At 43.5% G+C, this 14,346-nt stretch overlaps 3 protein-coding genes and 1 long non-coding RNA gene across 11 annotated transcripts in view; 1 reads left to right on the top strand and 3 right to left on the bottom strand.

The window, feature by feature from the left end:
- LOC100120947 (uncharacterized protein KIAA0930 homolog) overlaps nt 1-6,837 on the top strand; it is an 11,559-nt gene extending 4,722 nt beyond the window's left edge. The window contains exons 3-9 of one of the 8 annotated variants that reach the window (XM_031926281.2): nt 12-111; nt 176-481; nt 2,091-2,318; nt 3,019-3,594; nt 5,184-5,333; nt 5,407-5,460; nt 6,826-6,837. In XM_031926281.2, the coding sequence (XP_031782141.1) occupies nt 12-111; nt 176-481; nt 2,091-2,318; nt 3,019-3,594; nt 5,184-5,333; nt 5,407-5,447 (1,401 nt within the window). In that variant the 3' untranslated portion in view covers nt 5,448-5,460; nt 6,826-6,837. Of the gene's footprint in view, nt 1-11; nt 112-175; nt 482-2,090; nt 2,319-3,018; nt 3,595-5,183; nt 5,384-5,406; nt 5,701-6,825 lie in introns of those variants that run through there. The other 7 variants (XM_032598108.1, XM_032598107.1, XM_008205602.4 and 4 more) reach the window with 7 other exon arrangements.
- LOC100120899 (facilitated trehalose transporter Tret1-like) overlaps nt 2,536-14,346 on the bottom strand; it is a 24,741-nt gene continuing 12,930 nt past the window's right edge. Inside the window, exon 6 of the mRNA XM_031926283.2 lies at nt 2,536-2,649. Within this exon, the coding sequence (XP_031782143.1) occupies nt 2,569-2,649 (81 nt within the window). The 3' untranslated portion in view covers nt 2,536-2,568. The remainder of the gene's footprint in view (nt 2,650-14,346) is intronic.
- Nucleotides 4,491-5,278, bottom strand: LOC116738538. The gene is made up of 2 exons (XR_004344737.1): nt 5,145-5,278; nt 4,491-4,984 (listed from the first exon to the last, which is right to left on the bottom strand). It is a non-coding gene; the product is annotated as an uncharacterized LOC116738538 (long non-coding RNA).
- LOC100120923 (facilitated trehalose transporter Tret1) lies at nt 5,778-13,293 on the bottom strand. The gene is made up of 5 exons (XM_001604468.6): nt 12,628-13,293; nt 10,542-10,811; nt 7,536-8,069; nt 7,099-7,450; nt 5,778-7,022 (listed from the first exon to the last, which is right to left on the bottom strand). Exons 2-5 carry the CDS (start codon nt 10,609-10,611, stop codon nt 6,596-6,598), a joined length of 1,383 nt encoding a protein of 460 aa, XP_001604518.1. The 5' UTR covers nt 10,612-10,811; nt 12,628-13,293; the 3' UTR covers nt 5,778-6,595.

Raw genomic sequence — 14,346 nt, 5'->3', positions numbered from 1 at the left:
TCGTGATCCAGTCGAGCTTGAGTACAAAAGTGGCGCAGCGAATGACCTTCGGGCTCTTCTCGGGCGCGACGTCCCAGAGAGTCGAGTTCGTGAGGATGAAAGGACCCCAAGGTAAGACTTTCGTTCAACCAACGAGTATCACCATATACTTAACACTTGAAAATCATCCTGGCAGGCAAGGGTCACGCCGAGATGGCGGTAACAAAGCCGAAAGGCTCCGGCGCGGAAACGCCGACCTCGGAGCCGGGCTACTGCGCTACGGACGCTCTCTGGGACGCCGAGTGGGACGACGCGGAGGAGCTGTTCATGTACCGGCATCAACGCAGGCTCTCGGACCCGAGCGCCAACCTAAACAACTTCGTTCGCGGAGGCTGGCGCACCAAACCCGACGGAGCCGCCACCAAGGCCAGATCCGAGAACGAGGGCCTCGACTCCATGGCCAACGGACTCAGCGAAATCGAAGCCGGGGACGTGAGAGATGGTAATGTCGACTTTAAAATCGCCAGTCGGTCTCGCGATAGTCGCTGCTCGCTTCGGTGCTGGACGCTGCGCTGAAAAATCTCCGCGAGGTTTAGACACGGGTAATTTCGCTCTTTTCGACGAAACGCGGAGCCGTTGCAATTACATCAATCACTGCTTACTTTTTGAGCGTGTATTTCTTGTGCACCAGGTGGGATAAGCGCTTCGAGCATTATACGGGAGAAAGGAATGGAATCGTTGCGACATTATTGAAAGATTGCCGGTTGGGTGTGTGTAATTTTGGCGCGTCCAGCGCTGAAACCCGGGCGCGCGTTACGCTTACACTAATTACTTCAAGTTATAGATGCAATTACATTTCTGTTCAAAGATTAGAACAGAAAGAGTATTTTTGTACAAGTTAGCGATTGTGTCGATGAAATATTCGCATTTGACATCACTCTCGCGTGATCTATATGTATATATCGATGCAGATATATCACTAGTTATACCTTTGAAACTTGAAAAAATTCAATGGATCATTAGCCTTTACATCTCTATCTATACATGTAGTGCACGACTCGAAAGTTTCATGGCTCGATGAATTAATTCTAGCACTTTTGTCTTTTCTCACAATTCTATACTTCACTCTACAAATAGTTTCTGATCATTTTCTCGATATTTTTTATCTCTTGTGCATGACGAACTATTTATCTGTTTCCTGTACTCCTCACTATTCTTTTGGGCAAACTTTCACTGGATTTTTCGAAATTTTTTACGTGTCGTTGTATACTCATGGCTGTAAAGCATTGACGTTCTTGGATACAACCGCACGTGTAGAATTAAATTGGTTCCCTAAAAAAAAAAGAACACTGAAAAGGATGGGTTACAAAAAGATAAAATAGTTACGAGATATGTGACATATTAATATAATCCGTAGATTAGTCTACGCTGTATTGATTATTTGAAACCGTTTCATGCATGTTTTACTGTGAAAATGTATCATAATAATGCAAATACTCGAAAGGAGCGTTTGATTGAGCTAAATTAAATAACCGCTTGAAATAACTGCGTTATATCGAGAAGATTTCGAAACGATATCATGCATCGTATAAAGTAGTAAAAAAAAACACCCAAAACGATGCAGACAGATCATCATTCTCAAACACGCTCGAACGCATTCTGCACACATCAATACGATAACATCACGAATAAAGACTGCCTCGACAGTCGCAACCGCCAACCCGTACACGAACAAAGCGACAAATCATCTCTCGAATAAATCTGATCAATCGCCATAGCTAATCCCTGTCATAGTGGAGAGACTCTCCGAGTATATACTGCCGAAACTGACTGCGCAGCACCGAAAACAATTCAGATCACAGTAGATATCGCTCGTCGATTACACGTATTTCACTGCTCCCTGTAATCTGGTGTCGACATTTTTCCTGCTGATCAGACCAGTCCAATTAAGGCGATATAACGAACCCTGTATAATATTCCTAGCGTAAAAAAGAACATCGACCGCCAAGCCTCGTTGAAGTAGACCTACGTACACGATAAGCGAAGCCAGTATACCTATACCATCAGAGAATGTGTTTGCTTTGTGCTGTTCTCGCGCGACGTGTATGCAGGCGACGAAGCCGATCAGGAGGACAATGACGAGGTCAGTGGCCAGGAGGGCAGTCGTTGCCAGCGGGCGACGATGCAGCCCAGATCGGCCCAGTCCTCGCCGGCTGCCGCGCGCAGAAGTTCGAGGCTCGCGCGTCTCTCTGCCGGAAGGTCTCCGCTGCTGGGCCGCTCGGTCAGGAGCTCAGGGCTTCACAGACCGCCGAGGGAGCGATTGGCTGCCCCACCGCGCGGTGAGCACACTCACACACACACACACACACACGCGCATACGTACACACTCGCGGGTTTCCTTGAGCTCGTGGTGACGATTACGGTGCTGGTGTCTCGGGGTATCTCGGAACTGGCTGAATCGATAAGTTGTGTATTAAACGGCTAGCGCTTCTGCGACTAATTATGGCTAGATTTTTTACGAAAATTGTTTTTATTTATACTGGTAACATAGCTTTCTATACTTCTGTAAGGATCTGTGACAGTTGGCATTTAGACTAATTGAGCTTCAGCTGCGTAATGGGTTGATGTTTTTATTGAAAGTTTTTTCTTGGAGTAACTCGCCGCTACTCGCTATGAGCATAATATAATTCACTCTTGTTATTTTTAAGTGTCAAGGGATTTGCTTAGCTTCCATTTTGATTAAATTCAATTATAAAAGCTACCTCTATAGTCTTATACCGGTTCGGGACAGTGCACCCTCTCCTTTCCTGAAAAGCGTTTTGAACAATTTTCCCCTTTGAGAAACGCTGCGCGCAAGTTTCCGAGATCCTCCCAGGCACAGCGAAGCCTCCCCGGGGCAGTGCAAGTCTCGCAAAGGGACCGACGTACTTTGAGAAGGCACACGAACGCCGTTCAAAAGAGTCGACGAAGCTCGAGGCAACGGAGAAAAAAAGAGAAACGAGCCTCGACCAGGCTAATCCCACATCGCGCTGTCCGTAGCAGCAGGCCTCGTCAAGAGCCAGATCTCCCTGGACGAGGACGAGCGGCAGAACGGAGCCGTCGACCAGAACCAAGCTCCTCAACAACCCATTGAAGTGGGCAGTGAGATCTTGTTGCCGAGCGGCTCGCCTCCCACCGACGACAACGTGCGCCAGAAACTCGACTCCGGAGCGATCCTCGTCCACGGCAAGGAAGAGCTGCCCCTCGACTGCTGCGAGAACAACGAGCCTCAGCCTCACAGGCATCACTTGCGTTCGGCCGAGCGACGCCGCGGCCGCTCGCGAAGCCTCGTCCACGAGAAGACGAGCAACGGACACCATATCCTCGAACCCGAACCACCGCCTACAACGACGACGACTACGACGAGCGAGGAGAACGACTGCAAGGACGATAACGCGAACGCGACGCCAACGAGGAATGGACCCGAGCGCAGCGCCACCTTACCGAGACGGCGCAGGCGCAGGGCCTACTCGGGCAGTCTGGCCTCGGGGAACCCCCTGCCTCCGCACCGCGTCACTCCGGACGGCACCGCGATCTACTATTGGTGCGAGCTCCCCCGGCGGCCCGGCTCTCAGGGTAAATCAGCCTCACTACTCTGTCTCTCTCTCTTTAAAACTCTTACTCTGATCCTACCACAACCCCTGTTTGAAAATTACTCACCACTGCTACCAACAATACTGTAGTGTGACATATACTATACTCCAGTGTGTACACTCCTCTCGTTCGGATGGATCCTTGTTGCGGAATTCGACTGCGCGTCGACTGCGAAGATTCGGCATAAATACATTGTAATCGTTCGACGACGATCGTCGTGGCATCAACTCTGAATAACGTGTGTTTTGTGAATCTATAATTGCTTGACATTTCAGGGCTTTGTACAAACTGCTCACGTGTATTAAAAATTTAATGAATACAAAGGGTATTGGTACACATGACAAACAAATTGAGGAATAATTGGGTATTGATTATTGACGAGTCGACCCACGCAGATGAAGAAAAACACGAAATTTACTTCCAAACCCCATGCTGGAAATGATGAGCACCAATCATGCGTTTCAAGGTTTAAAACTACTTTTCGCCTTGTTTAGGTTTATCATTATCTGCTCAACCTAGATATTTTTCACTCATAAGTAGATGTACTCTCTTTATACGTTTAGAATACCTAGGTAGTACTTACCTAACTGCTGAAGAACTAATTTTCTGAACCGCCTTTAACAAAACCACTAATTTTAGTATCTTAATTTAAAAATGCGAATTCCGTACAATGGGTCTATTCGAACTATTTGTTTATACCGTAGAACCGTTTATTCGCGTAACACAATAAACTATACATAACACGCACACAACATTGAGAAATAGATGAAATATCTTCACCATAATCGGGATTTGTCGACATCAACAGAAAGAAATTCAAATTTTAACAGATCATTATTTCGGCAAGGCTTTATTTATCAATGATTGTGAGCATGAAATATAAGTTGAAAATTATTTATTATTAAACTAACAGTTGTTTAACTACATAGACTTTATTACCTATTGCCTAAAATAGAAAAAATTCTAAAATTTAGCTTAGGATTTTCGAGCACCTAAATATTCTTCAAGGGTGCATAGATATAGTATAACAGCTTATTTGCAAGATATCCTTCTTCTTACAGTGGAGTGTGCTTATATTTGTGTACATGAACACGCGGCATGAGTCACACATGTTCTCACACTGCTCCATTGTTTTCGGTTTGTTAATGTCTTATATATAGTTGTTTCAATTGCTGTGTACTCTTTATTGCTCACGATTACGAAAGATCATTCCAAAAACATACACATCAATTTCACGACTCTGGATATGAAACATGCAGCATTATGCGTTTTCAAAGCAGTACACACATGTATTTCGTACAACATTACAACATCCTCAGATCTTACTTATTCAAACAAAATGAAAGATTGACAATAGAAGATCTGCCAAAACCTGAAAACAAAATATTGTTACATTAGCAGTAGAATATAAACAGTAGAACAGAAATTGAAAAAATTAAGTACTTTGTTGACAGAAAAAGTTTTTAATTACTTTGTCTCAAAGTTGACGAGCTTTTTCTTTCAACGAATCGCAGATGTATTCAAATGCTTACTTTATGACTCTACTCTCATTATCACATCTTGATCTTCAGAACTGGACGACGGGGCCTACAATCCACTGTGGACCATGCGAGGATTCACTCAGACCTTCCACTTCTGGAAGGAAACCAAAAGAGCCCAGTCCGTCCCCCTCAACGCCTTCCTTACCTACATCACTCTGCCATGGTGGAGCATAGCCAAAGGTAAATTGGGAAAACCGCATCAGTGTGCTTTTTGTAAAGACAAAAACTAACTTTTCACTTGCGATTATTCCAGATATTCTAGATCATCGAGAAGGTCCCATATTGACATTTTAGCGGATTTAAGATCGTACCTTGGAAATGCGACGACATTCCTCTACTCTGACTTTGTACACCGACCCCATCAGAACCGGCGAATCTTTCTATAATATGTGTACAAACGAGATTGCTAAGGAAATTATGCAAAAATTTAACTACGTCGAATTTTTTAATGTCCCACTGTCTAGTGTGTATTTTTTTCATTTTGAGATATGTGATACTGAGATATTTATTATTAAAATACAGAATAAAAGTATGCATTTAAACTAAACGATTGCCTTGCTTCTTGAGCTGATCTTTTAAGTATCCAAGTGCATCATATTATTTCTAATAATCACTGGAGGAAAATGTTGGTTCAATAGCTTTTTATTTTATCGTTGAATATATTAGATGTCACACGTCACATCGTATAAATTACTATAAAAATAAGTTAAAAACAAGCATCCATACATCAGCAGTCATTCCTAATTGTCAACTAGATTTAAACAAACAAATTTATACTTAATCAACGGGTTCATCCCTACTATACCAGGGAAACGATACTTATACATGTGGATAAGAAACTAAATAATTTCAGATAATAACTTGAATTCTGCACTAATGATCATCTTGATGTGCATAATCGCTTACTATAGAAATAGACTTAAAACTACTCCTTTCAAATTGACGCAACAAAGTCTCTTATAATTCTCCTTTTTTATCTAGAATTTTACATCTACGACTTGCTTCTAAGCAATCATTAAATTCCTATTCGACATAGCGGAAAATGCGTATTGAAAATTATCAATGCCGTTATACAAGAAATCGAACAATTCTTGAAAACCATTCGTAACGGGATTAATAAAAAATACGTCAATTTGAAAAAAAAATCATAATAATCGTTGATCCAAGCTGTCGATGGAAAGCAATCCAACAACTTGGAACTGTAATCGGTCTAGCTAGTCGTAACGTATTCCATTACGCCGAGACGTTGGCACATATTTGTACATACACATGCAATTCTACTCTCTAATAATAAAGTCTATGAATCGACTGGCCTTCCATCAACCAAACAAAGAGTATTTAAAGGCTCCATCGCAATACAAAAAAACCTTCTCGTACGCTCTGTTTCCTCTTCAGAATACGCACAGCGCCAACGAAATCTCAAAATGGTCCTGCCGTTCCTCTCATCGCTTGACTAGATCGTCCTGGATCTGCTGCAACGTCTTGCCTTTGGTCTCGGGCATGCAGATCAAAGCGTAGGGAACAATCAATACCGTCAACACCGCGTGCATGAAGAACACGTTGCTCTGGCCTATGAGCTCGATCAGTGGTTGGTAGGACTTGGTGGCAATGAAGGCAAAGATGGCACCAGCGAGACTGGCAAAACAAGCAGCGATGCACTTGACGTTGGTAGGGAAGAGCTCACTGAGGACTGCGCTAGGAACGCACATGAGACCCACGAAGAAGGAGATGTCGAAGAGGAAGAGCGAGGCCACTGGAAGCCACTGCAGATCAGTCACGTCGTAGCCCGACTCGATCAAGTGGAAGTGCGTGCCGAGACCCGCCATCGAAAGGGTGACGCCCAAGCTCGAGATTATCAGGAGCATTCGCCTGTGAAGCAAATATTTGTTTAGTGTTGCGATAGCGAAGTAAAAGTTGGAAGACGAAAGGAAAATCTGTCAATTACCTGCCACATCGGTCAATCATGATTATGGAGACCACCGAAGCGAGCACGGCCGACGCACTGACGTACATGACGACGACCTTGGCTTCGATCAGGTGAGACTGTCCCTGCTTCAGAATGATCTCCATGTAGAACAGAACGCTGTTGAAGCCGCAGATCTGCATAAACGCCCAGAGCACGATGATGAGGATGGTAGCGCGTATGAGAGCCGGTTGTCGGAACTCGGCGAGCTTTTCCGAGAAGGTCTCCGTGCTCGCGTTCGACACGAACTTCTTCACGGCGTCGAACTCTTCCTCGACTTGGCAGCCTGCCCGGTAGAACTCGACGGATTTCTTGGCCTCTTCGAACTCGCCGACTGTTGGTGAGGAATAGATTTTAAAATATCGTCCTTCAAAAGTCGAACATGTTATAAGGGAATAGGTTTCGAACGCGACACTCACTCTTAACGAGGTGATGGGGCGACTCCGGGAGCCAAGCAAACAGAACCATCAGCGCCAGACAAGGTGCCAGGTAAATCCCAGCCGACACCTCCAAGTCCAAGTAGCTCCCAGCCACGCTTCCCAGCAGAACGCCGAAAGTTCCACCGCAGGCGGCAAGCGAAACGAGCGAGCCCCTGATCTCGGGCAACGCCACTTCACCCAGGTAGAGCGGGAACGAGCTGTAGGTCATGCCGAGTCCCATACCACCGAAGAACCTCGCGGCGTAGAGCCAGGATGCAGACTTGGCCAGGATCGTGAGGAGCCAGCACATGCTGATGGGTATGAGGGTCATGAACATGGCGCGTTTGCTGCCGAGGTAGTTGACCGACATGGCGCCGATTATGGCACCCGCGAAACGGCCCAGATTAAGCAGTGAGGCCACCCAAGAGGCTTCGTCCAAGGTCAGGGGTAGAGGCGAGTCAGGCGCGGTTAGCCGGGCCAGGTATGGCGAAGACCAGCCGCTCGATATACCCAGTTGCACCAGGACCATCGTTACTGGAACACAAAAGAGGTAAGTTTTTAGATACTTTTTGCTTTGAGTATCTAGAAAAGTCTGAAGCGCGCGTGATTCAGTAGTTAAGAACCAGGATTTGGTCAGACACGCTGCGCAACTATTATAATTATGCACCATTGGTTCAATATTTACTCTTTCTCGAATCAAATCAACTGACGTAATCGCAACCGAATTTTTCAAACCGCAGAGGATCGATGTGATTTATCCAATCCGCGCAATTAATTGCACTCAATCACGTCAATTTCAATCACATTATAACGAAGCGCAACTCGTTGGCTCATGCGTTTTTCTTTCCATTCATAATTGGAAATAACGGACATTATTTCGGAGCAATAACATCTTTATAGTTAATCGCGCAAGACAAATTGATGCAAGAATCCTTATCAGATAAACTGACGTTATAATCGACACTCAATATGTGTATGATAGCGAAATCGAGAGAGTGCATATGCCTAGAAACTATTTTTTTGAAATGCTTTCTGTGTGTGTAGAATCAAACCGTGAAAATCATGGTGTCCAATGATGCCTATCCAGTATCAATTTACTTGGGAGCAATTGTCAATTAAGCACTGTAATTGCTCTGCAAATACAGTTAGTCATGCGTAAAAAATGAACTCCCAGACGTCTAGACATTATTTCGCCTGAATGAATTTTAAATCATAAATCTTCCCTGGTAGAAAACTAACGGTTCGAATTTGCTAAGACCTTTAGACTTAGCTAACTGTTTTAACGGTTGCCAAGCTAAACTTTAACAAAAAATGTGGCTTAGGAACCGCTAAGTTTCCAAGATGTCTGCCGGAGGCTAATTTGAGGTTACGAGGTTAGGATAACCACCAGCTAAATGAATCAATTTAATTTTATTAATATTTCAATTTTTAACATATAATATAGTCCTATTCTACTATCTGAACAAGGTTTGTATGATACGCATGCACTGCACTTCATTTCACTTGACCGTACCAAGTCATGAACTGTTATTTCATAATGTCATGCTGTCTGATCAAATAAAATAAAGTACATAAGATAAGAATTTCACATTTTTCTTGGCATCGGTGATTTTTGTCCAAAATCTCAAATCAGTCAATTAAAGTAATAATACAATAAAGATTGCTTGAACTTATTAATCAGCTCTTGGCATTTTCAAAAAGAGTGCACATCAATAATCTTTATTGTGTTACTACTTTAATTGACTGATTTGAGATTTTGGTCAAAAATCACTGATGCCAAGAAAAATGTGAAATTCTTATCTTATGTACTCGAAACCACAATGAATATTTGAATGGGTTCTTTTTTAGTTTAGTCTTGTTGAACAAGGCATTTTGCACTATTTAGTTTGCTAATACAAGCAATATTTATTTTATTTGATCAGACAGCATGACATTATGAAATAACAGTTCATGACTTGGTACGGTCAAGTGAAATGAAGTGCAGTGCATGCGTATCATAAAAACCTTGTTCAGATAGTAGAATAGGACTATATTATATGTTAAAAATTGAAATATTAAATTACAACTTAAATATATTATCTAAAAATTGTTACATGTCCTTTGCATTTCCTAACCTTTTTTCAATTATAATCAATCATATAGGTAAATTTATATTTATTAATAAAAGTTTTAACCTGACAATTGTATACGTATGGCTAGTAAACTGAATTTAAGCAAATTAACTGCAAGGAGCTGTGCATAAGCTTCTATTACAGTAAGCGGTTATTTAGCAGTTTTCTAAGCGGTTCATTGGCGTTATTGGTTAAATAAGCCATTGCTAAGCCATTGAACCGTTGACATTTCTACCAGGGTTAACGCGTTTCACGTTTGGATAACGTGAACAGTCTGCGACTCTGATCTATTAATACATTATATTTATACTGATATCAAAAATATACTTCGTCATACTATGCTGCTACTCAAAACTGATTCGCCAAGTTAGTCAAAAATACCATGTCGATTTATTTATTTATTTATTGGTATTAAACGGGCTGAAGCCCTTTACAAAGAATTTTTACAATAAAATAACGATAATTAAAGAGAAAATGGAGAATAAAAAATTGCTAAAAAATTGTTAAAAAAATTTTGATTTCAAGCACTGAAATAAATCATATTTCTCTGGTTATACGAGACTGGCAAAATGAGCTTTGATAGTGGTATTTCAAAAACACAACCAGGCAATTTTCTGACATCCTGATAAAATAAATCACACGTTAATGTAAAATGTTGAGAATAAATTTACATAGAAATTAATAATTCCCAACACGTATGCCAAGCGGTACTATAGTAACAGCTAAAAAACTAATATTATTATGTCTACAACCTGAAAAAAAATTAATGATTCGTGTGAAAAAAACTGCGTTAATGAATCGAAAAAACAAGTTTCGAAAATGTTTGCAGGATAACGATAAATCGCAACAACGACACGCCCGAGGAGGAACAAAAATAAAAATAATCGGCACTCACCACCAAATCCTGCAACGAGCTGCGGAAAGAACTTGCGCAAGCTCGAGGTCTTGGAAGCCACTTGAACCATCTTGTATGTCCTTTGACTCAACTCCCAACAAAAGTTCCAAGTGAAAAAAGAAAAAAGTCCGCCTCGATCCTCTCCTCTTCTGCTTTGGTACTATATTCCTTCCGGCGGCTCGTCTCGGTCCCAACTAAAGCGCAATCGGCGCCACGGCGGCTCTTAATTTTTCTCCCGCGCGGGATCCTCTTCTCTTCTCTCCTGCGCAACTGCACACACAGACACACACGATATAAATTATTATTGCGCAATGGCAATTACTCGCGCGCGCGCGCAAACCTGTTACTCGCGCTTTTCCTATACGAAAACCGAGAAGGAGTAGGAGGAGGAGGCGCGATGGAATGAGAGAATATCCAAACGTGTTCGCGCACGGCGCTCGAATATCGTATTTCTGCGTAAACGAGACATAGAAGAATGGAGGAGAAGAAAAAGAGGAGCCTATACGCTGGCGCCGATCATCGTCGCGGGCACATGTCTTGGATAAAAATCGGCGGCTACTAACGGCTCGCTCCGTCTGCTGCGCGAGCGCGTGATTAATGCTTTTCTGGGATTTCTCGAATCCTCGGGCGCTTCTTCCTTAACGAATTCGGCGTCGATTGCTTTTTACCATTACGCGCTATCGATTTTCCTCGTCAGTCGTTATGTTTTTCCAATCTTGCGTCATGTCTCTATTTTTCTTTTTCATTCTTTTTTTGAGCGCCTAAGATGGGGTAAAATTTATATGACATTGGATAATGTTTGTGTGCCGCAACGGGGCGAGATTTGAATTGGCAGAAACGTCACGGAATCGCCGTTTATCTTGATAAATCGAATCGCGATCGTTTATTGCCCGCGTGCCGCTATGTTTAGGTGCCGTTTATACTTTAGCCGCGCGACTGATCGACGATTGCAGAACCGACAGAAGGCGCGTGCTCGGAATTGCTATTGTTGATAAAGCTTTCATCGAATTACGCTTTTGTGTATAGAGCAGGAAAATCGACGCGGATTCGAAAGAGACTCTCGACAACGCCAAAATAACGACCTAGATTGTTATCTTCAAGCAGTTTAATAAGATCCTTATACTTGTGCAATCGCAATTGTATATGGCCAATAAAAACGAATCGAACTAGTTGTGCGAGCCTCTGCTACACATCTATTTCACGTGCAGCGTTATGAAACAGAGTCGCAGGTACACGAATCGAATTTCAAGTTTCAGTAAGAGCGTTAAAAGTTCGTTCTCCAAGTTTCTCGTACTCCGTCCCTAATTGCAGACGCAATCGAATTTACATCGCTAATAAAAAGTCATTTGCATAAATGTCGTATTTTACATGGCGTGTTATAATTGCCCATCAAACCCGTCTGCGAAAAATTCTAATCACGCTAAATTTAGAAAGTATTTCATCATACGCGTCGGAGACAAAGTTTACCGCGTCGAATTTCCTCGAACCCCTTTCGTCGCTACTTGAACTTGGATCGTCTCGCGCAGCCGCGGGTCTTCAAACACCCGCACGGCGCGAACACGCGCGAGTTTACAAACACGGGTGCCCGAAAAGAGAAATAAAACGGCCCCAAGCGAACGCCGAGGAAAATGCGCGCGTGACGCGAGAGCAAACATTCGTCGGCAATTTAATCACGTACTTGCGTCGATATTAGGCGCGTGCTGGCCACGTGTATTGCGCTACGGTGTGTATAGCTCCGCCGAATTCTGCCGTGCTCTCTCTATTCTCTCTCTCTCTCTCTCTCTCTCTCTCTCTCTCTCTCTCTCTCTCTCTCTCTCTCTCTCTCTCTCTCTCTCTCTGTGTATGCAAATTTTTACCGAGCGAACGTATACACTGTAGATTGCGATACTGTGTGCTCTCATAGAAAATTGAGCTTAATATGGCGGTAATTTTATCGTCAACGCATGTTAAAATGACGTATATCTTATACAAATACTGGAAATACTTTGAACAAACTTACAACATTACGTTACTTAAAAAAAATGTTTGTACAAATATCGCCATAATATGCTGAATTTTCTATGTATATATATATATATATACTCACATCTATTGAGCCGCGAAGATGGACTGCTTCTGACGTCCGCTCTCTGCTCTCTTGTCGCTGCGACGATACCTCACGTCTCTCGCGCGCGAGAGAATGCAAACGATCTTTTCATGCGCCTCCGGCTTATATCGATTGCTTTTAATCGAGTCTTCCTCTCGGATTCCCGCTGGACTCTTGACGTCAGTTGCGGCTCCGATGCAACGGTTAAAAGAGCGGCGGCTCATCGGCTGATGATCTCGTCGCGAAAAATTAGCCTCGGCATCGGAAATCCACGGGAGCGTTTATCCCGTCGCTGCGCCGCACATGGCTCGAGCAAACAAACCCGCGGAGATTACCGATTATCGCATATCGATTTCGAACAAAAGCCGATTCTCCCGTAAGGTACCTTCCGCGGAAAACTCGAAAAGAGAAGCCTACGTCAGACGTCGTCGGTACTCGGGCGGACTGTTCTATGAAAACAAATTTTCTCGATCCGTGCACACAGGCTTATGCGCGCGTATATAAATTGCCCGCAATTAGCCGTCAACTCGAGTCGCGAGCCGAGCGAACGCTTCCTTTATTATACTATTTTCCTTCAAGATAAATCGTCCCAATCAACGCGTCCGCGTGTGAATAAGAGAGAAAAAAAACCGCGAGAGAATGGAAAACTCGCCGGCGACGACGGCAACGAGTCGACCACCTCGGAACGGAATTTTCGCTAGCGCGTTGCCGCGGCTTTTATACCGATGCGGTCCGAGCTGGATTTTCGGACTCGGTTTTGTGTGTCGTGCACGTGTAGGTGAGCGCGAATGTGCGTGCGAGCGCATCGTCGATTGGCTTCGGCCGCATCGCCTCGCGGGGATAGGGAGGGAGTGAAAGGGAAGACTAAACGCGTGCACGCGGTCAAGAGCGAACGATCGAATTCGGCTGTTGCCGACTTCCCAGCGTACGCGTTGGTTTATGGGGGAGGAGTCTCGAATTTAGTCGAGCATCGTTTCATTTTTGTAACACATGGAGCCGTAAACTGAAAATTATTACACGCGCGATTGAACGTACCGTTAGGTTTACGCTTGCATAGGCTGCAGATTCAGGTTTTCGCCGATCGCGCGAAAATAAACTCGACGAGAGGCGATCTTCGCTCGTAACTGTACATATTTGTTCGCGAAATGGAACTGAGATGCACATAAAACGATGTTGGTGTCGTCAATTGCGATCGAGAATTTTAATTATCCGGTCTCGCTCGATTCGAAAGACGCGTCGAACGAGCTGTACGGCAGAAAGCTTCCCGTGCGTATCGTACGTGACGAAATTGTAAACTCGGATTATTATGAAAGCAAGTTATCGTTGAATATATTTCACTAATCGCACTGCTGATCCCCGGTAGTGCATCTAATAATTGTTTTCAAGAGATAGTTGCATGCACATATCGTGAACGTCACATTGCATGATTGAAGCTGTCATCGATCAGTCACGGTAGATCGTTTCAATTAGCCAATAGACGAAAGACTTTGTTTCGCTTTAATCGAAAAGAATGCTCACGCTACTTAACGACCCGCGCGTGTCATTAACAAGAAAGGACGAATTGAGCCAGTTTAAGGGTTCTAGAAACTCGATGACATCGGTATACCAGAAAAAAAACCTTCGTCTTGCAAAAGTGTATGATAAATGACTGTCGAATTTTAAATTTACCAGCTTTATAAATAGATCTTACACAGCGTAACACAGAGGTAAAATATAATG

This window comes from Nasonia vitripennis, chromosome 3 (assembly GCF_009193385.2).
Source record: "Nasonia vitripennis strain AsymCx chromosome 3, Nvit_psr_1.1, whole genome shotgun sequence".
NCBI classification, from domain to species: Eukaryota; Metazoa; Arthropoda; class Insecta; order Hymenoptera; family Pteromalidae; genus Nasonia; species Nasonia vitripennis.
Note: the sequence above shows the minus strand (reverse complement) of the source record. Positions and strands in the feature narration are given on the sequence as shown.